This window comes from Coptis chinensis, chromosome 1 (genome assembly GCF_015680905.1).
Source record: "Coptis chinensis isolate HL-2020 chromosome 1, ASM1568090v1, whole genome shotgun sequence".
Lineage (NCBI taxonomy): Eukaryota > Viridiplantae > Streptophyta > Magnoliopsida > Ranunculales > Ranunculaceae > Coptis > Coptis chinensis.
Window position 1 is genome coordinate 3,283,541 of NC_141456.1, and position 22,676 is coordinate 3,306,216.

General features: G+C 36.2%; 1 protein-coding gene and 2 pseudogenes across 2 annotated transcripts; all 3 read left to right on the top strand.

Annotated features, from left to right (window-relative positions):
- Positions 1-3,677: 3,677 nt before the first annotated feature.
- Positions 3,678-4,680, top strand: LOC147521356 (2-methylpropanoate--CoA ligase CCL4-like; annotated as a pseudogene). Its single transcript, XR_015193939.1, has 2 exons — positions 3,678-4,302; positions 4,357-4,680. The product of XR_015193939.1 is annotated as a 2-methylpropanoate--CoA ligase CCL4-like (transcript).
- Positions 4,681-11,909: 7,229 nt separating this feature from the next.
- On the top strand, positions 11,910-13,919 carry LOC147521357 (2-methylpropanoate--CoA ligase CCL4-like). The gene is given in 2 exon segments (XM_086559726.1): positions 11,910-13,491; positions 13,494-13,919. Coding segments are annotated over 2 exon segments (1,635 nt in total). The 5' UTR covers positions 11,910-12,176; the 3' UTR covers positions 13,814-13,919.
- Positions 13,920-18,737: 4,818 nt separating this feature from the next.
- On the top strand, positions 18,738-19,447 carry LOC147521358 (putative metal-nicotianamine transporter YSL7 pseudogene; annotated as a pseudogene).
- Positions 19,448-22,676: the final 3,229 nt, after the last annotated feature.

A 22,676-nucleotide genomic window follows, 5' to 3' on the forward strand; every position in this document is an offset into this window, starting at 1 on the left:
TAGAGCAGGCGTTTAGTATATTACAGTCGCGTTGGGCTATTTTAGCGAATCCGTGCAGGTTATGGTATTTGGAGAACATGGCTACTGTTATGAGGGCTTGCATTATTTTACATAATATGATTGTGGAAGATGAACGCGAAACGGATATCCCGCAGTATATTCCTGATTTGGAAATACCGAGTAGAGAAGGTGCTCATGAAGATCAACGCCACTTTGTTCTATCTCGTTGAGCATCTGGCGTCGAGAGGGTTCGTTCAAAAGTTGTTCATGATAGATTGAAGAATGACTTGGTCGAGCATTTGTGGAGTAGGCGTGGGCGGACTTGATTTCTATTTTTATTTGCACTTCATTTAGACTTTGTGTTTATTTATCGTTTCAATTTCTATGTATTTGTGTTCCAAGTTTATTTCTATGTATTTGTGGTTTTATGAAAGGATTTCTGTATATGAGAATTTTGAAAATACAAATATTTTTTAGAATGATAAAAAGTATCAACTTTAAATTAAAATAAAATATTCAATTAAAATACATTCTAATTAAAATTAAAATACAAACTTAAATTAAAGTACGTCATTAATTAAAAGACAAATTAAAATACTCAAATTAAAAAACATACAAACTCAAATTAAAAGACATATAAACTCAAATTTAGACTATGCACTATTTTGACTACTACCAGTGATATTGCCAAGTCGATTCTTCATTTTTTGTAAAATTTCTGCCCTTTTGAGTTGCCAAATTTCGCGCTCGTCTTCGGGTAATCCTTCTAATTTCATTCCTAATATTTTCGCATCATTTTCATCTTCTCGAACTCGGAGCGCATCTTTCTTCAATTGAAGTTTTTCTTTTTGGATTTGAAGCTTCCAATCCATCGAACTTTTCTTCAATTGAAGTTTTTCGAATTCTATCTCATATTTCTTCAACTGTCTTTGAGTTTCCAATTCATAGCCTTCTTTGGTGGTTTTAGAAAGTTCCATCAGAAAAGCATCAAGTTTCTTAGCGGATTCCTCCACTTTAGAATCACATTCTTCTTTCTCTTTTTGCCTTATTTTTTTGTCTTCTTTCTTTCCAATAGGTCTATCCTCAAGCCCATGAACTTGGTGTGGATCATAATCCATTGATTGAGTTGTCACAGTTGATATTGGAATTGATGAACCTCCTTCCCCACTGTTTGACTTCGACTTTTTGGTGGGATGCAAATCATTTCTCAACTGTAGCCTTTTCCATTTGGGTGAGTATTTTACCATATTATAGCATTGCATCCACTTCCAAACCCCATTATGCATCGCATATGCACTTATTGCTTCCTCAACCTACCAATTAAGCAAAAACTAAATTAGAATTGAAAAATGTATTTGTTAATCAAAATAACAAATAAAAATTAAATACTTACCATCATATTGTCATTATAGCCACTTGGAGGAGATGTTTGAATTTTAGAAAGAATAGCATGAAACTTGTTCATATTAGCTTGAATAATAGACCAACGGTGTTTCATACCCGTCAAGTTGCGTTCGGTCATTCTTCCTAAATTTGCATGAAATGCATTTAGAATTCTAGCCCAAAAATCGTTCGACTTTTGCTCATTTCCTACTACACCATCTTGACTAACTTGTAGCCAACTATTAGTGAGAGCAATATCTTCTTTTTGTATCCATGAAGCCCCTCTTGATTTTGATTTTGGTTCTTGACTCATTGTTGTTTTAAGAATAGAGAGTAGAGTAAAGAAGTGAGTGTAAAAATGAGTGTTTCAATTTATAGGGTTAAAAAGATATAGCCGTTTTTTGGCCATTTTTTGCCCATTGTTGTAATTGAGAGCACGCGGTTTTAGAAACACCGCGCGGTTTTGGCAAAACCGCGTCATAGAAACTCATTTAGCAACCCAAGCTCACGCGGTTTTGGCAAAACCGCACGGTGTTCCTACAACCACGTAAGTGATTTGATACAGCATCAAACCTGGAACTAAATATTGGTCGATTTGGTGTTTGGTTTGGTGTTTTCATCAACATGTAGCTCTCCTGAAGTTGAAAAAACACCAAATTCTTAGAATTTGGTGTTTTGATGCTAGGTTGATATCACTGCTAAAGATACTCTTAGGGAGCGACTACATCACATGGCCCATCACACAAAATGGTCCAGCACACAAACAAGTTGCGAAGTCAATTCTTATTGGCTTAAAAGAATGACGTGGGCGAGAATCCCAAACCAAAATCTCGGGCAGGAAAAGTAGTAGGGGATAAAGAAATATAAATTAATAAACCAACAGCAGAAAAACAAAACGAGAAAATTAATCGTCTTCTTTTTTGAGTACTATTTTTCTTTGTGTTTGTTTATCTTTTTTTATAGACTTTAGAGAACCTAACTACCGAAGTCAAACTTTTAGTTATGAAGAAGAACACTCTCCTATTGATAAAAATTAAAATTTTATTGATTAATGAGAAATGTCAAATACATGAAAACCCATTTATGAAATTGGACTTGATTCATCAACACATCGGTTTAAAACAACATTGTTGAGTAGTGAAAACAAAAACCAGATTTTAGAGAATTTGATTTGTGTTCCATCTGTTCAGCTAATTTATGGAAAACCAATTTCAACACCAATAAATAGGAGTTGCAGCTCTTCTAGCAAACACCCAAGTTGTAAAAGGTCTGAAAGAGGTGGAAATAATGAAAATAAAAATCATTCCGGTGAGATTTCGAGATCGTGTGGAAGTAGCCCATCTGTTGTTGATAGGCATTCGATCTACTTCCACACAGAGGCCTATCTAAAAAATATATTTGTTGTTGATGAGCTAACGAATTTCTTATTAAGTTAATAAAAATTGTTAATAAGTTCACCAGTAAATAAAAAAAACGTCAAAATTTGATGCATACACTTCAAGTTTGTGTGAATTTGATGAGAGTTTGTGTGAAAATGACTTAATGAATCTATGTGAGAGATCAAACCCCGAATTTCACATAAAAACACCAATTAAAGATCAACGTATTTAGCTGAAGAAAAAGAGAGATTAGTGTAGATCACCTAAAAGGATAGAGAATGAACTCACTATTACTATCACCCATTCCAATCAGGCCTAACTTCGTAGTACTGGGCCATGTGTGATAGTCGCCCCGTTAAGGATTGCTATTCCTATTCCTATGCATTAAAGATTTAATTTGTATAATTTAATTCAAAAGATATGCACAAATGTACCTTTGACAAAATAAATATTTGAAATTACAAAAATCCAGATATGTACAAATGCCAAAAGGCAGTGATTATGACGTGTGTCATATATAAAATAGGATCGCCACAACAAATTTCCCTAAAAAAACAAAGTCATTCTTGACTTTAACACCAATCTTTAATATATAGAAAAATGAGGAGTTGAGTGAATAGTGATTGGTATGGACGTAGGAGTATTTTGATAATTTTATAATTATTTTTGTTTTTTTCTATTTTTTGGGGACGAAATTGTATTTTCACAATTATCAAATTTGTTTTCTAGCAAAAAGTGTAGACTTGGTGGGCTCCGGGATAAGAAAAATGATTGCACATACAGAGATAAAATAGTAATTAATTTCTATTGTATATTTAAAATTAGAAAAAATAATAATAATGGGGCTTGAGATTGTTACACGTGATAGGCACGTGGCACGAGGCCAGTATTATGAAAAAGTCTGTCCCATACTCCCATCCCTCTCTTGAGTCTGTCCCATTCTTGACTGCAACGCTCGTCCTTCTTTCGAGTCTCTTCCAAATTCTATATATATCTTCTTTCAATCCCGTATACACACAAGTGAAAGTGAGAGAGAGAGAGACCTGGTAATCTTTCCATGGACCAGTTGAAGCCGAGACCAGCAAATTCTTGTCCTTTAACCCCTCTTGGGTTCCTAGAAAGAGCTGCAACTGTATATGCTGATTGCAACTCCATCATTTACAACTCCACTACCTACACATGGTCACAAACCTACCGTCGATGTCTACAACTCGCTTCATCAATAGCATCACTTGGCATCAAACCTGGTAACGTGGTGTCCGTCTTAGCACCAAACATCCCTGCGAGCTTCATTTTGCTATACCTATGTCTGGGGCCATACTCAATTCTATCAACACACGCCTAGATGCACGGACGATCTCTATACTACTTCGTCACAGTGAAGCAAAACTAGTCTTTGTTGATCATTTCTCTCGTTCTTTAGTCCTTGAAGCTCTCTCTTTATTTCCACAAGAAAGTCAATTCCCTATCTTGGCATTCATCAACACTGATGCTGAAACACCAGCTGCTGATTTGGATTATGAGAGCTTGATTGAAAAAGGTGATGCTGAAACACCAGCTGCTGATTTGGATTATGAGAGCTTGATTGAAAAAGGTGATGCTGAATTCAAGTGGATCCAGCCACAAAATGAGTGGACTCCTATAGTGCTAAACTATACATCAGGTACAACTTCGTCTCCAAAAGGTGTGGTTCATACTTCATAGTCACCGTGGTGAGTTCATTGTGGCCTTGGATTCTTTGATCGAGTGGTCCGTACCTAAACAACCAGTTTACTTATGGACTCTACCTATGTTCCATGCCAATGGTTGGACTTATACGTGGGGTATGGCAGCAGTTGGTGGGACCAACATATTGTTAGAAAAAAATGAATTTGCACAAATCCATTAAAATATGAATGAGTAGTTGGTCTCCCAATTTACTCCATTTGAGATGAAATGAGTTTTTTCTTGAAACAGTACGTAATGTGAGAAAAACCTTTTCAAAATAATGCACTTGTTCGAAAAACAAATCGTTATCTTGCGAAAAGGTCGCGACCTTTCAAAATGTCTTATTTGGTTCAAAACGGTCATCATCATCGAAAAGGTGTGACGCTTTTCGAAATAAGCACCGGTTCAAAACAATGTCTTTATCTTGAAAATGGTGTGTCTTTTTCAAACATGTGACTTTTCAAAGAGTTCTTTACTTTTTCCCAAGAGTCACCGTGTTATTTCGAAGAAGGCACCACTCACCTATAAATAGTGGATGAATTTGGAGAAAAAGTACACCGATCACACAGAGTTCGATATTTCTTTCTCCTCCGTTTCTTGTCAAATACTTATGTTGTGTTCACGATTCTAGTATTGAAGTCTTTAGCTTTTTACATAGAAGGAAATCCGTCTATCTTGGGAGGCAGTTTTCCATCAACCTTGAAGACCGCAAAGTAAGGGGAAAATCATCTTAAGGACATAGTGTATCTACACTAAGCGGTTTAATTAAAAGTACAAGACACTTACAAGACAAAAGGTTTGTATAGTTTGGTAATTGGTAAAGAGTAAAGTACAATTAAGTTGTATATTCTAACAACTTAAGACAAATTTCTTTTTCTTCTTCTTTACCGAGAAATGAATTTGTTTTACGTTTTATTTTCTTTTTTGGTTTAAGGAAATAACAAAGTGTAGTTATATTTCGAATATGGCAACACCACCACCGCCATTTCTTCTTTGTTCCCTACCGCCGTTCTCATTCGTTTTCCTCGTAGGAGAAGCCCGAAAAAGTTCAATGGAACCGATTTCAATTGCAAATGAAGATGCTCTTCTATCGACTACCACGAACTTGGCAAGGTTTCTATGGGATAAAGCTCCCGATGTAAGCCCGATGAAAACCGACAAAGAGAAGGTTTGGCCAAGGATGCTTGGTTTCATGCAGATTTCTTGTGTAGAAATTATGTCCTTAGTGGGTTGGTGACTCATTATACTGATGTGTATAGTGTGTTCAAGGCTAAGGAACTTTGGGATTCGTTGGACAAGAAATACAAGAGTGAATATCTTTGGCATGAAGAAATTCATAGTTGATGATTTCTTGATTTCAAAATGACGGATAGTAAGACCGCCATAAGCCAAGTCCAAGAACTTCAAGTAATCCTCCATGATGTCATTCTTTGAAGGAATGACCACAGGAGAATCTTTCAAAGTGGGCTGCTGTGATTGAAAATTACCACCATCTTGGAATGATTTTAAGAACTATCTTAAGCATAAACAGAAAGACATGAATCTTGAAGAACCCGATTGTCCGTCTAAGGATAGAGGAAGATAACCGCCTATCGAGAAGAAGGGCAAGGATCCCATGGTGGCAAAGGCCATGTTATGGAAGGATCAAGTGCTAAGGGAAAGAGGAAGCACCAAGACAAAGCTCGAGGTGAAGAGAGTAGTACACCTACTAAGTTCAAAGGCAAGTGTTACAATTGTGGGAAAGCCGGACATAAAGCAAGTGAATGCATGAAAAATAATATAAAAGCAAAAAGACCAAGCCAATATGACAATGGACACTTTAGACAATGTTAATGACATGAACCTATCTCCTGTGGTTTTACGAATGTCTCATGATTGGAAATGAAAGGGAATGGTGGGTGGATCTTGGTGCTACTACCACATATGCTCCAACAAGTCGATGTTCACCACGTATCATGTTGTGGAAAAGGAAGAACAACTCTTTATGAAAACTCTTCGTCCAAGGTTGAAGGCAAATGAAAAGTGGTGATGAGGTTGACTTACGGGAAGGAACTAACTCTGAATGAGGTGCTCTATGTACCTGACATTCGCAAGAACTTGGTTTCTGGGTCGCTGCTGAGCAAGAATGGCTTTAAGTTAGTCTTTGTTTTTGATAAATTTGTACTAACTAAGAATGATGTATTCGTGGGAAAGGGCTATCTTCAGGATGGGCTATTTAGAATGTCTTGTTTTTACTATTATTAAGGCAAAGAGCCAACAAAGTTGAATCTTACGTTTACTTGATTGAGTCTTCACATGTATGACATGGTAGATTAGGACATGTTAATTATGATACTTTATGTAGATTAATTAATTTGGACTATATACCAAAATTAAAATAGACCCACACCATAAATGTGAAACTTGTGTAGAATCTAAGTTGACCCGGATCATCATTTCATTCCATTGAAAGAAGTCTTGAACCTCTAGACTTAATACACGGATATATGTGATCTTAAAAATGCGTGCAAACTAGAGGTGGAAAAAAGTATTTCATTACTTTTATTGACGATAGCACTAGATATAGTTATGTTTACTTGTTGAGAAGTAAAGATGAAGAGCAATTGAAGTGTTCAAACACTATAAAAATGAAGTTGAAAATCAACTAAGCAAAAAGATTAAAGGCTATAAGGAGTGATAGAGGAGGTGAATATGAATCACCTTTTGAAGGTTCTCGTTCGAACATGGAATCATTCATCAAACTCACGACTCCTTATTCACTTCAATCAAACGGTATTGCGGAACGCAAAAACCGAACTCTAAAAGAGATGATGAACGCTATGTTGTTAAGTTCTGGTTTACCCCAAAATTTGTGGGGGGAAGCTTTGCTTTATGGCAATTACATTCTCAACAAGATTCCTAACAAGAAGACACTTAAAACACCATACGAATTGTGGAAAGGTCATCAGACTTCCTACGAATTCTTAAAAGTATGGGGGTGTCTTGCTAAAGTAGAAGTCCCTAAACCTAAGAAGGTGAAGATAGGACCCAAGACTATTGATTGTGTATTCATTGGATATGCAAACAATAGTAGTGCATATCGTTTTACGTTCATAAATCGAGATTCAAGATATACATGTTAATACAATTATAGAGTCAAGGAATGCTTCATTCTTTGAAAAGACGTTCATTATAACATGTGTATAGAGTCAAGTTCAACAAAGAGAACTTTAGATGCTACAACTAGTAACCATCCTACACAAAACGAAATTGAGGAGGAACCTAGACGTAGCAAAAGGTCGAAGGACGTCAACGTCTTTTGGACTGATTTTTTTCTAACATACTTGTTGGAAAATAATCCTCCAACGTTCAAGGAGGCAATGTCATCTCCAGAAGCTACTTATTGGAAAGAAGCAATAAATAGCGAGATTGAATCCATAATGCAAAATCATACATGGGAATTTGTGGATTTACCACCAGGTTCCAAGACTTTGGGATATAAGTGGATATTCACAAAGAAATTTAAGATTGATGGATCAATCGATAAGTATAAAGCTAGACTTGTGGTCAAAGGCTTTAGACAAAATGAAGGATTGGATTATTTTGACACTTACTCTCCAGTTATAAGAATAACTTCCATAAGGATGCTAATAGCAATAGCATCAATACATGGATTTGAGATACATCAAATGGATGTAAAGACGACATTCTTGAATGGTGAGTTAGATGAAGAAATATACATGAAACAACCCGAAAGGTTTATTGCTCCTGGACAAGAAAGGAAAGTTTGCAAGCTTGTCAAATCTTTATATGGATTAAAGCAAGCACCTAAATAATGGCATGAGAAATTTGACAATGCAATGTTGTCAAACAGTTTTCAAAATAAACGAGTGTGACAACAAGTGTCTATGTCAAAAAGCACTCAAAAGGGATGTGTCATTGTTTGTCTCTACATGTAGGCGATATGCTAATTTTGGGTAGTAATATGGATGTCATAAAATCTACCAAACAAATGTTGTCTAGTAAGTTTGACATGAAAAAAGATTTAGGTGTCGTTTGATGTTATCCTAGGAATTAAGATCTCTAGGATGGAGGATGGACTTGTTCTATCACAATCTCATTACATTGAGGCGATTCTTGACAAGTTCAAGAAATATAACATCACACCAAAAAAGGTCACCGGTTGGCGTAAATCTTCATTTAGCCAAAAATCTGGAGATAGTATATCTCAACTAGAATACTCTCGTATACTTGGTAGTTTAATGTATGTCATGAATCTGTACAAGGCCTGACATAGCATACTCGTGAGCAAGCTAAGTCGATATCACGAGTAATCCCGGCGAGATCATTGACCGCCATATTAAGAGTTTTAGGATACTTAAAGTATACTTTCGAATTTTGGTTTGCACTATACAAGATATCCAAAAGTTCGGAAAGTGCTTGCGATACTAATTGGATATCGACACTAAAGACTCAAAGTCCACAAGTGGATATGTCTTTACACTTGGAGGTCTTGGTGTTTCTTTCTTGGAAATCCTCAAAACAAACGCGTGCATAGCGAGGTCCACTATGGAATCGAAATTCATAGCATTGGACAAAATTTGGAGAAAGAAGCGAGTGGCTTTGAAATTTCTTAGAGGATATTCCAAACTGGGCTCAACATTGCCCGGCGGTGTGTATACAACTGTGGCGACCAATCTGCTATTGGTAGAGCACATAGTAGCTTTGTATATACGGAAAGTCTCGACACATACACATCGTAGACATAAAATCGTTAGACAATTGCTTCTCAAATGGAGTTATCTCGATCGACTATGTAAGGTCAAAAGATAACATTCTTGATCCGCTTAAAAAGGTTTAACAAGAGAGCAAGTAGAAAGATTATCAAGGGGAATGGGCTTAAAAGCCTTTGAGATAATCAACCAAAAGTCATCATAATGGAAAAACCAATCTAGTTGACCGGAGATCCCAAGATCTAGGTTCAATGGGCCAACCTAATTATGTTTGTGACTCGGTTAAGCGGAGTAATATTATACTCTAACCCATTCCTATATAAGGCGGTGCATATCGTGCGTGAGAACCGGGATAAGTCGAGCTTTTAATGATTTACTATATCTTGGAAAGTTATGTTATCCAAGTGGAGTATTGCGGGATACTCTTTATAGAAATCACCTATGTTAGTGCGGTGGGGCCCACTTCATGAAATTTTTAAAGGCAAATGTCTCAAAAGCACTATCTGAAACCAAAAAGTGTTCAAGGCCAAAATGAACACAAACGTGAGAACCAATAGTATTCGAGAAGGTATTGCGTGAAGATGATTGTCTAGGTTTATACAAACGACTGACAGTTCAAGGACATTAATTGAAGTCTATTGATCGTCCAATTAAATCCAATCGTCTTTCACTAAGGCAAGTTCAAGGCCTCCCATGCTACTTGACCTGATGCGGTATCTTTTCATTTGTAAAAGAACAGAAATCCGATGTTTATGATAGAAGAAGCCAATTTTTCATTCATGTGGGGGATTGTTAGAAAAAAATGAATTTGCACAAATCCATTAAAATATGAATGAGTAGTTTGTCTCCCAAGTTACCCCACCTGAGATGAAATGAGTTTTTTCTTGAAACAGTACGTAATGTGAGAAAAACCTTTTCAAAATAATGCACTTGTTTGAAACAATGCATTATGCTGAAAAGGTGCGACCTTTCGAAATGTGCACTAGTTCGAAACAATGCATTATGCCGAAAAGGTGTGACATTTCGAAATAGGCACTGATTCGAAACAGTGTTTTATGCCGAAATGGTGTGTCTTTTCGAAACATGTGACTTTTCAAAGAGTTGCTTACTTTTTTCCCAAGAGTCACTGTGTTGTTTCGAAGAGGCACCACTCACCTATAAATAGTGGATGAATTTGGAGAGAAAAGTACACCAGATCACACAGAAGTTAAGGATGGGATTTAGAGCATCTTTAGTAGTGATATCAACCTAGCATCAAGAATTTGGTGTTTTTTCAACTTCAGGAGAACTACATGTTAATGAAAACACCAAAAAAATACCAAACCAAACACCAAATCGACCAATATTTGGTTCCAGGTTTGATGTTGTATCAAATCACTTACGCGGTTTGAGAAACACCGCGCGGTTTTGGCAAAACCGCGTGGGCTTAAGCTTCTAATTTGGCTTATATGGCACGGTAGAGATTGGGAAAGAAAAAAAAAAGAAAAAAGTTTATGTGCGATACATAGGGCGGTTTTCTGAAAATCGTGTAGGTTTGGGCATGTCAATTGGGCTTTAGTGGCGGTTTTGGCAAAACCGCGTGGGCTATATAGAGAGGTTTTGCCAAAACCGCGTAGTTATTTGGTTAAATTTTGATGTTATTCCTAAAGTTGCTTGGTGTTTTTTTGGTTTGGTGTTTGGTTTGGTTCAAAATTTTGGTGTTTTTTTTTGTAGCTCTCCTAAAGATGCTCTTAGGGAGCGACTACATCACATGGCCCAGCACACAAACAAGTTGCGAAGTCAATTCTTATTCGCTTAAAAGAATGACATGGGCGAGAATCCCAAACCAAAATCTCGGGCAGGAAAAGTAGTAGGGGATAAAGAAATAGAAATTAAAAAACCAATAGCAGAAAAACAAAATGAGAAAATTAATCTCTTTTTTGAGTACTATTTTTCTTTGTGCTTGTTTCTCTTTTTTCAACTTTTTTATAGACTCTAGAGAACCTAACTACCGAAGTCAAACTTTTAGTTATGAAGAACACACTCCTATTGATAAAAATTAAAATTTTATTGATTAATGAGAAATGTCAAATACATGAAAACCCATTTCTGAAATTGGACTTGATTCATCAACACATCGGTTTAAAACAACATTGTTGAGTAGTGAAAACAAAAACCAGATTTTAGAGAATTTGATTTGTGTTCAATCTGTTCAGCTAATTTAAGGAAAACCAATTTCAACACCAATAAATAGGAGTTGTAGCTCTTCTAGCAAACACCCAAGTTGTAAAAGGTCTGAAAGAGGTGGAAATAATGAAAATAAAAATCATTCCGGTGAGATTTCGACATCGTGTGGAAGTAGCCCATCTGTTGTTGATAGGCATTCGATCTACTTCCACACAAAGGCCTATCTAAGAAATATATTTGTTGTTGATGAGCTAACGAATTTCTTATTAAGTTAATAAAAATTGTTAATAAGTTCACCAATAAATAAAAAAAAACGTCAAAATTTGATGCATTCACTTCAAGTTTATGTGGATTGTTAATGAATTTGATGAGAGTTTGTGTGAAAATGACTTAATGAATCTATGTGGATTGCTATTCCTATTCCTATGCATTAAAGATTTAATTTGTATAATTTAATTCAAGAGATATGCACAAATGTACCTTTGACAAAATAAATATTTGAAATTACAAAAATCCAGATATGTACAACTGCAAAAAGACGGTGATTACCACGTATCATTTGACTCCAACTTATCCTCTCAACGTGGAATATATAAAATAGGATCGCTACAACAAATTTCTCTAAAACAAATAAAGTCATTCTTGACTTTAACACCAAAATGGCAAAATTATAAAAAATGTCTGTCCCATCCCTCTCTTGAGTCTGTCCCATTCTTGACTGCAACGCTCATCCCTCTTTCGAGTCTCTTCCAAATTCTATATATATCTTCTTTCAATCCCCCATACACACAAGTGAAAGTGAGAGAGAGAGAGAACTGGTAATCTTTCCATGGATCAGTTGAAGCCAAGACCAGCAAATTCTTGTCCATTAACCCCTCTTGGGTTCCTAGAAAGAGCTGCAACTGTATATGCTGATAGCAACTCCATCATTTACAACTCCACTACCTACACATGGTCACAAACCTACCGTCGATGTCTACAACTCGCTTCATCAATAGTATCACTTGGCATCAAACCTGGTAACGTGGTGTCCGTCTTAGCACCAAACATCCCTGCTATGTACGAGCTTCATTTTGCTGTACCTATGTCTGGGGCCATACTCAATTCTATCAACACACGCCTAGATGCACGGACGATCTCTATACTACTTCGTCACAGTGAAGCAAAACTAGTCTTTGTTGATCATTTCTCTCGTTCTTTAGTCCTTGAAGCTCTCTCTTTATTTCCACAAGAAAGTCAATATCCTATCTTGGCATTCATCAACACTGATGCTGAAACAGCATCACCAGCTGCTGATTTGGATTATGAGAGCTTGATTGAAAAAGGTGATGCTGAATTCAAGTGGATCCAGCCACAAAATGAGTGGACTCCTATAGTGCTAAACTATACGTCAGGTACAACTTCGTCACCAAAAGGTGTGGTTCATAGTCACCGTGGTGAGTTCATTGTGGCCTTGGATTCTTTGATCGAGTGGTCCGTACCTAAACAACCAGTTTACTTATGGACTCTACCTATGTTCCATGCCAATGGTTGGACTTATACGTGGGGTATGGCAGCAGTTGGTGGGACCAACGTATGTCTACGGAAATTTGATGCGGCAATAATATACAGTGAAATACGTAGACATGGTGTAACACATATGTGTGGGGCTCCGGTTGTGTTAAATATGCTTGCTAATATACCCAACCCAGAACCGCTTCCTCATCCGATCCATATTCTAACGGCTGGAGCCCCGCCTCCAGCTGCGGTGCTTTTACGCACCGAGTCGTTAGGTTTTATAGTTGCTCATGGGTACGGGTTAACGGAGACTGGTGGACTTATCGTGACGTGCAGTTGGAAACACAAATGGAATACATTTCCTGCGAGCCAACGCGCTAAGTTGAAAGCTAGACAAGGTGTGAGGGTCATTGGGTTGGCCGAAATGGATGTAGTGGATAGTGAATCCGGGTTGAGTGTAAAAAGAGATGGGTTGTCTCTAGGTGAAGTGGTTTTAAGAGGTGCGTGTATAATGTTGGGTTACTTAAAGGACCCGGTTGGAACCGAGAAATGTATGAAAAACGGGTGGTTTTATACGGGTGATGTGGGTGTAATGCACCCAGATGGATACTTGGAAATAAAAGACCGGTCCAAGGATGTGATCATAAGTGGGGTGAGAATTTAAGTAGTGTTGAGCTCGAATCGGTCTTGTATACGCACCCAGCTATTTATGAAGCAGCTGTGGTAGCTAGGCCGGACGAGTATTGGGGTGAGACCCCTTGTGCATTTGTCAGTTTGAAGTCCGATTCAAATAAGCTAACCGAAAAAGAAGTAATGGAATTTTGTAGAGCTCGAATGCCGCATTACATGGTGCCAAAGACTGTTATTTGTTTGGGTGAGCTTCCAAAGACCTCAACTGGAAAGATTAAGAAGTTTGTGCTTAGAGAAAGGGCCAATGCTTTAGGTCCATCTAGAGTGAGTCGGATGTAAAATTTCTGAGTTCCACTCTTTGTTCCTATAGTCGCCATCACTGAAATGGGCCTTCGTCTATGAGACCATGTCGGCACTTTAAGGATTGAAGTGAACAATTTAATAACGTTGTTGTATGTGAACATTGTACAAACGTACACGCAAGAGGTTCATTTTGCTCAAGTTCACAAGTGATATAAATATGAATTCCTGATTTTGTATTGTCCTATCTTAATTTTGTATTGTCCTGAATTCCTGATAATGATATGAATTCTTATTTTTAAACCTACTACAATTGCGACTTATTATTTGGATAGATTTAGTTTGCACTGTAATACATATGGATAGATATTTATATGTAAATCAATAATTATGACCTGTGACACGGGTATTTTTATGTAAATTAATAATAATGACGTATGACACATCAGGTCAAATAAGTCGGTCAGTGAATCATGTGCTCTTGTTTCATGGTAATATAAATTGCTTCTATTTTTTTTTAGATCCTGATAAAGATATGAATTTAATCGAATCTTCTGATCAACGGATCAAAACTTGTTAAAGACCTCAGTTGCATTTCTTTCAAGGTCCACATGGATGGAGAAGCTCACGCACATGAAAACCTCATATGTCCAAAGCCCCAAGCACATGAATGAAGGTAGAGATACTCTTTTTGGTTCGATACAAACAAGTGCAAATGGCAGACAAGTGCATTTGCATTTTAATGCACAATAACATTTCACTTCACCTGCTTGGTGAGACTGTGAGTAGTGCAAAGCACCGTCATCTTCACAAATAATATACAAAACTAAATAACTATATGATTTTCACATTATCTTATTAGTTTCAAATACCCACTTTAGAATTAGCATGTAATTATAACAGTTCCATTTAAATGTAAAACAATTCATTTTCAGATCCCATCTAACTCAAGAATAATTGAAAAAACAAACCCCAAAAATCCCAAAAAACTATCTCAACTAGATGACTCCTCACCTATTTATATGGTATACATGAGTACAATTTATTGCTATAACTGCCACTTTGCATTAGTAGGCCAAACACCATTAAATAAATAGTTACTGGGAAATGAGTGCAAATGCATCCCATTACAGCGAACCAAACAGAACATAGAGCCAACTTCACCTACAAGGCTACAAGGCTACAACAACACTTCCTCTCCTTCTTACGCCAGGAAGCCCACGCCCAGTTCTTATTTGACTGGCCAAAATTTGGACTGTTTGCTGTTTTTGAACTTGAAAGTAGAGACCAGATCAATCAAGTAAGTTCAAAACCATAGTTCCGTGAACCTTTGATCGTTGACATGGCCTACATAGAGGAAGATTTCATTCGTGAAAATCATAATCATTTAGTCATCATTACTTCAAATAAACAAGCTATCAAGTTGAACATCAAGAAGCTGGCGATAAGAACTCTTGAATAAACATACCATGGAGGCATGGAAAGCCATATGCACTCTATTTCAAATTGTTTTATTAGTTTAACATTTTAACGTACCTTCATCTCCGTACCACCACGCACAACGTCATGCCAATTTGTAGTGTCCTTTGTCTTTAATAATAGTTTAATTTCGACGCCTTTTTATACTTTAAAAATAGCGCAGAAAAAAGTTTGAATCATTTGAACGAAACATCAGTGTAATCACGAGTGCAGAACAGAATGAAAAAAGAGGTAGTAGAAAAAGGTGCAATAAACCAAACTTCTAATCAATTAGATCATAAAAACAAGTATTACATGATGAGAGTAATGAGGATGACAAGAAGATTAAGGGGACTATACAATCAATTGAGAAGATTTTTAAGAACACAGAAGTGCCATCATGGAAAGATCAATTGATATTGAGAGCCATAGTACAAAATATCAGGATATATGTATTTATCGATATTCATTTAACATATGTATCGTGGATATATCATCTCCGTACCACCACGCACAACGACATTGTTCCATATACAAATATCGTAGATATATTCAAAATATCGACACATATCGTGGATATTGTGGATATTTCTTGATATATCATGATACATTATTTATATTTATTTGAAATATAATGGTAAATATTAAATAAAATTGTTATATACATAAAATATCACCAAATATCGCAAAATATCTTCAAATATCACAAATATCATCGAAATATCACCGATATTTGCAGTCGTATATATCTCTGTACATATCGTGATATTTATATATCTTTTTCTGAAATCTGGATAAATATCCCCAAATATCGCGATATATCGAGATATTTTGTACTATGGTGAGAGCTTTGTGTTGGGAGTGTTTTCAGTTTATTAGGATATTTTTTTGTCAAAGGACAAATTTTTTAAACAAGTCTGGAATGTTGAAGCAATCTTCCACTCGACAAGAGAACACGGTCATTCAGAGTTCAGACTTCTGTGTTCTACTTCTGGTCTCGCTTTTAGCAGTATGACTACAATACTTCAACTTATGCAGTACACAAGTGTTAATTAGTATACCATGGTCATGATATGGTTAACATCTAATTCCCAATGGAAGTTGAAAACATATAATGGAAAAAGAAAAAATGAATGTATGGACATCCAAATATGGCCAATTACAGATAGTGGGGGCAACATACTTTTTTTTTTTAATACTTTAGAGTTCAGACATGTGGTTTCCTATTTTAACAATGTGGGATTCCATCTAATTAGTTCCATCTCAAATAGTTAAAGGAAACTTATGTGGACACTCAATTACACGGACAATTATAAAAATAAATTTAATTACAAAAATAAATAAATAAATAAAAGTGAAGTGAAAAATTACAATTAACTACAATTACACATGTGATATTTTCATATCAAGTGAAATGTAATGGACCACAATATATATAAAAAAACATTTTAGAAATAAAGTGTAATAATATATTTATTTAATAAGAAAAAAGAAATCATTCTCTTACCTAATTTGGATGACAAACAGACGGAATATAATCCCCACATTGTTAAAATTGGAAACCACGATGCCCAAAGTGTTATAAAAAATAAATAAATAAATTGTTGTCCATTATGTGAATTTGGCTATAGTTGGATGCCTATAAATTCATTTTTTCCCATGAAAAACATATCAATGGCATAATTATAATTATAATAGCCGCATTAACTTAGGTTTTTAGATTTAGATTATGAGAGAAGGCATTGAATATATTTTATGATTCACTTTCTTACTGGATGCCATAATAACTAATAGCTATCATGCTAAAAATTAAGTACGGATGGCACCCGTTGTGAAAAATATAGGGTGATTTTAGACACACCCATAAAACACTCCTGTATCCCATAACTAACTTAAGTTTTTGTCATACCCCAATAACCACCTCAATCCAATAATATTTCCTACATTAATTTGGGATATTTCCAATAGGGGAAAAATGATTTTAAAAAAAGAAAAATAACAACATGTTTTTTAGGTACTCGTTATTTTGATTGAAAGAATAAATTAATAACACTTTTTTCTTTTGATTAACACAAAGAAGAAGAAGAAGAAGATATATGAACACGTTCTTTTTCATTTACAAGTGAAGAATGTAGAGTATCTAGAGTAGTACGTATGGAGTCCCACAATGTACATGAAATAAATAATTTGTTTTGTCTTGGGTACACCTAATAAAAAAAATTGTAATTTAAGAACTTAAATATGTCTAAAATCATTTTATTTATTTATTTTAAAGTTGGAGTATGGAAGTGTTTTTATGAGTGTGTCCAAAATCACCCAAAATATATGCTGAATTTCTTAATTAGTTATTTTTGGAACTTTGTTGAGCTCAACACTTCACATTCCCCCCAGGTGGCTTTGGGGGCTACTTGTTCGCAATGAGTAGCACAGTTGCTAAACAGTCAACCGAAGCAACTAATCCATAGAATATAAAGGACCCTGAACTAGGATGGATGACCGGGTTCCTCATTGTTGTTAGTTTTCTTGGCCTCTTCTCTGTGGTGCCTCTTCGAAAGGTATATCTTTATGTGTAGTTTTTCAACAACATAAGTAGTTTATCATTTGTGAGCACTATGGCTTTGCTTTGCTTTCTTTGTAATGACTAATGAGTGCTCTGTTCAAATTGATCATTTCTGTTTTTTTCAATCTTGATGGTGTAAACAATGATCGGTTTCAGGTCATGGTCATCGACTTCAGGCTTACCTACCTGAGTGGGACTGCAACAACACACCTAATCAACAGCTTCCACGCCCCTGAGGGAGCCAAGTTAGCGAAGTAAGATACTATTGTTAGGTCTTTTTAAAGAGGTTTCCTTAAAGAAATCAGTTGGAAAGTTATGATATTTTTATAATAATATTTTTTTTTTATCAGATTAAAATGTGTGGGCAAGCCTATTTTTAAAGAGATCAGTGACTCAATAGTGTGACTCAATAGTGTCTAGACCTCTGTTATCATCACTCAAAGGTTTTACCAATTAAGCTAGAAGACACTTAATTTTTTTTTTTATAATAATATTACTGTAGGAAACAAATTAAGGCCTTGGGAAAGTTTTTTTCCTTCAGTTTCTTGTGGGGATTCTTTCAATGGTTATTCACTGCAGGAAAGGATTGCGGAGTTGTTAGCTTTCCACCATTTGTTTTTGATTGGCAAGCCTGGTTAAACGAGATCAGTAACTCTTTGGTGCTAGCGGGGTTCGAGCACCAAACCTTTTGTATCATCACCCAAAGATTTTGCCTACTTTGCTAGTTGGGTTGTATAGCCAATTTAGCAACAAAGATTCCAGGTACTTCCTGTAGCTGATCGGACCTCTCCTATGACTACTAGCCCATCTCTGCCTTACGATGACCAACACTGAACCCAACTTTTTCTCAAAGTCCAAATCCCAACAGGTGTTGCAATCAGTATGTAGGCATTGCTGCCGTGTCCATGGCCACCCTTCCTCACATTTTCCACCAACTCAAATGGTACTATGTTTTGGTTATATACATCTTCGCACCAGTCCTGGCTTTCTATAATGTAATGCGTATGGAATCGGTCTTACTGACTGGTTGATCGCTTGCTTCAACCTATGGAAAACTTGCCATATTCAGTATTGGTGCATGGCGGGAGCCAAAGATAATGGAGTCATAGCAGGACTAGCGGCATGTGGAGTGATGATGAATATGGTGTCCACTGCGTTAGACCTGATGCAGGATTTTAAAACTGGGTACATGACTAGCTTCACCGAGGTCCATGTTTGTGAGCCAAGTGATTGGAACCACAATGGGTTGTGTCATCTCTCCTTGTGTTTTTTACCTCTTTCTCAAGGCCTTCCACAACATTGGGATTCCTGGATCAAAGTATCCTTCCGGCCTTCCGCTTTTGCTCGTGTACCGAAACATGGCGATACTGAGTGTGGAGGGATTCGATGCGCTGTCAAAGAACATTTTGCTATGTTTTCTTTGTGGGTGATATCCTAATCAACTTATTTAAAGACTCAATAGGAAAAAAGTGGTCAAAGTTTATTCCATTTCCAATGGCAATGGCTATACCGTTCTATCTGGGATCATACCGTACTTTGCAATCGACATTTGTGTTGGCAGCCTGATCCTATTTATATGGGAGACGGTGGACAAGGTCAAGGCAGATGCATTCATACCTGCTGTCACAGCTCGAATTTCTAAACAATTAAAATAATGAATATTTGAAATATAAATATCTCAAACATTACTATATTCAATTGTCTTTGTGGATGACGGGGGGATACAACACTAAAACCTAAAACCCACATCATGGATCAACTTAACCACAAATAAACTCAAAATTCCTCAACTATCACTTTATTAAAAACTTTCTTCCATCCCAATACAAACATAAACAAACTTTAAGAATAACAATTTCCAACATTGTATTCTCATGTATATAAAAATGTAACCTCGTTATTACATCTTTCCAAAAGATCGGACCTAAAAATTTAAACTCCCGGATCGCCAACAAGAATCCAAATCTTGGTTCCATCGCCTTCCACCTATGTTCCTAAGAACACACCCACGCCAAAACAAAGCAAACATGGGTCAGCAAATTAAATTTGCTGGTATGAGTAGACTAAACACATATAAACATTATCATATTTAATTATCCAAACAATCACTTTATATCTTCCCATAACTTAATCATTCACACGCAAGACCGTTAGTTTAATTATTTCAACCGTTCTTCCCAAGCAAAACTTTCATTATATTAACTCATTCAAATCACTCGTTTTAATATCTACATCATTGCATTAACACTTACCGATATCCACTGCTGTATAAGGGTAGGACCGCGTTCCTGCATAAAAATATTATTAAGTCCTACCCTCCTGCAAAAGAAAGTTAGCATTTTATATAATATGTGTAGATATCCTATAGATATTCAAAAGTAAACCCAAGCACACTCGCACAATCAACTTAATTTCTTTTATTAATTAATCAATTACTTTTTTTATACACATATCATTTAGTGTCTATATACCTAGGTCATTCCCGTCACATTCAAGGAATACCCAAATCCTACATTCCTGTACACTCAAGGAATACAACTAACCCGCAAGGCGAATACATTAGTTCCTCTCTAGGGTAGTCCAAACAATCTGGTCATTCATTGCACATTCAATGAATACCCGGGTCATTCATGGCACATTCAATGAATACCCATAGATAACGCTAACGGGCCATTTATGGCACATTCAATAAATGCCCACCTATCATATGACATCAACAGTCGTAAAACTCAATTCCAAGACTTGAGGCGTGGAGAGTTAAAAAAGGGTGCGGTAAATTTATTTACGCATTATTGAACTTTATTTCATATATTATTTCAGATAACGAAATAGTATCTTGATTCATGTATTTTTGGTTTATGCGTTATTAATTTCATGGATGTCTAAGTGTCATAACGCCGTATATCATAAGATACTGCAAAATCACATATTAGTTAATACACGTACACACGTATATATATACATGTCTTAGCCTAAAGTCAAGCACCTATCCCAATAGACTTAATCATAGTCAAGTCAAAGGTCTTTATGACTATGTCTCAAAAAATATAAATCTTGTCACGTGTCTAAAATACGCCATATCAACGTCAAATCTTTATTTGATAAAAACAAACCAATTTATGCAGGCTTCCGCAATATTTTAGCATTTGATTTGTCCATACAATCTACAACATAATACGTAGCACAATTAAACAGTCAAAAGTCCACAATCAAAGTTCAAACCAAAGCCCAAAGGTCTAATTATTTAAAGACCCAATTTGGATCTATATTAAGTCCTATGGACTGGCCCAAGCAATATTAGAAACGGGCCCAAAACTTATACTGAACAGGCCCAAAACACAACTGAGTTCGGCCCGAAAACTTTAAATTAAACTGGTCCATAAAATAAGAGAAAACCGGCCCACAATTACAAAAATTAGAACTGGCCCATAACAAGTTATCAACTAATAGGAAAAAGGGCCCAAACAAAAACTTAATAAACTGGCCCAACTAATAAAACCAAAATAGCCCAAAAACCGGCCCAAGCCAAAGCCCAAAATCGAAATTACTGTTCATCATCTCCTCCACCAACAGCCACCAAAATCCGGCCACCACACCTTCTACACAACCACCCATTTTAACCCCGCGGTTTTACTCATTTCAACAACCCATACAACTTTAATGAAACCGAAAATCACAAATCCTTAGATCCAACATCTCCAAAACTAGATCTGGAACTAGTACCGCCGCCATTGATGAATTTCTCGAGCTTCAAACCGCCCCCAACAGCACTCACTCAAACCCCCACTCACCTCCAACATCAACCCAATCAAAAACGAAAAACAACCATCACGGCAACTATTATCATGATTTCTTGGCGCCATTAACGAACCGTGCAAGCTTTACTGAGAGCTTATTTAATTAAGTTGTTGTTTCTAACCCACCAACAAAAACAACAAAATAATAACGGGCAAAAGATTCATGGGCGCCTCCATGAAACATAAAAAACCAATTTTACCAAAGTTTCTTTATATCAAATCCGAAATTTTACAAGGTTTAATAAAACAAAAGGCACGCGAAGTCCAACACCACAATATAATGAATGATTCAATACACGAAAAACCATAAAAAATAGCTACTCACCTTTAAGCGGCTCCGATTATCCACCGGTACCGGAAAAACCTTCATTTCCTTCGTCAAGTAAAACTCCCATTTTCTAAAACCCTCGCTGTGTTTTTCCCAAAACTCTACGTGAGAAAACTCACCGAAAGACAAGGACAACCCTTATCTATTATCTACGGGCTTTATCCGTAACTGATAATTATCCTCTATCCTCTATCCATTATCTATTTTTATTTATTATTATTATTATTTATAGGAAAAGCAAATAAAACACGGGGTGTTATACCTGCAGTAGCATCTGGCTTGATTTGTTGAGACGGGATATGATATGGATTTTTCCAAATTTCATACTTGCTCTGGCGGGTGTTAGTCATCCTATATGTATGAAGTTCTTGTCTCGAAAAAGAAACGCCAAGGATGCATTCTTAGGGCCCTAAAGGCTAAAAGCCTAAAACTTTTGTAGCTCTTAAATCTTAGTTACATATTAAAACCCATATGCATGTATGTTGTATTTGTAGATATATATAGAGCATCAAATATACACTGCATCTCCAATCCTATGATATTTTAGTATTGAAAGGTTTGATTCTACCATTCTCCTATGCCTGTCCTGTGCGTATACAGATGTGGAAGTCGCATCCGTCATGGGGACTTTTGTAAGTTTCCTTCTTGATCGAAGACTATCTAGCAATGACAGAAGAACCAACATGAAATTGCATTAGGAGTTAAAATTTGAGAAGTACACTATGTTGGAAAACTAATACTTTGTTATCTGATGTCCAG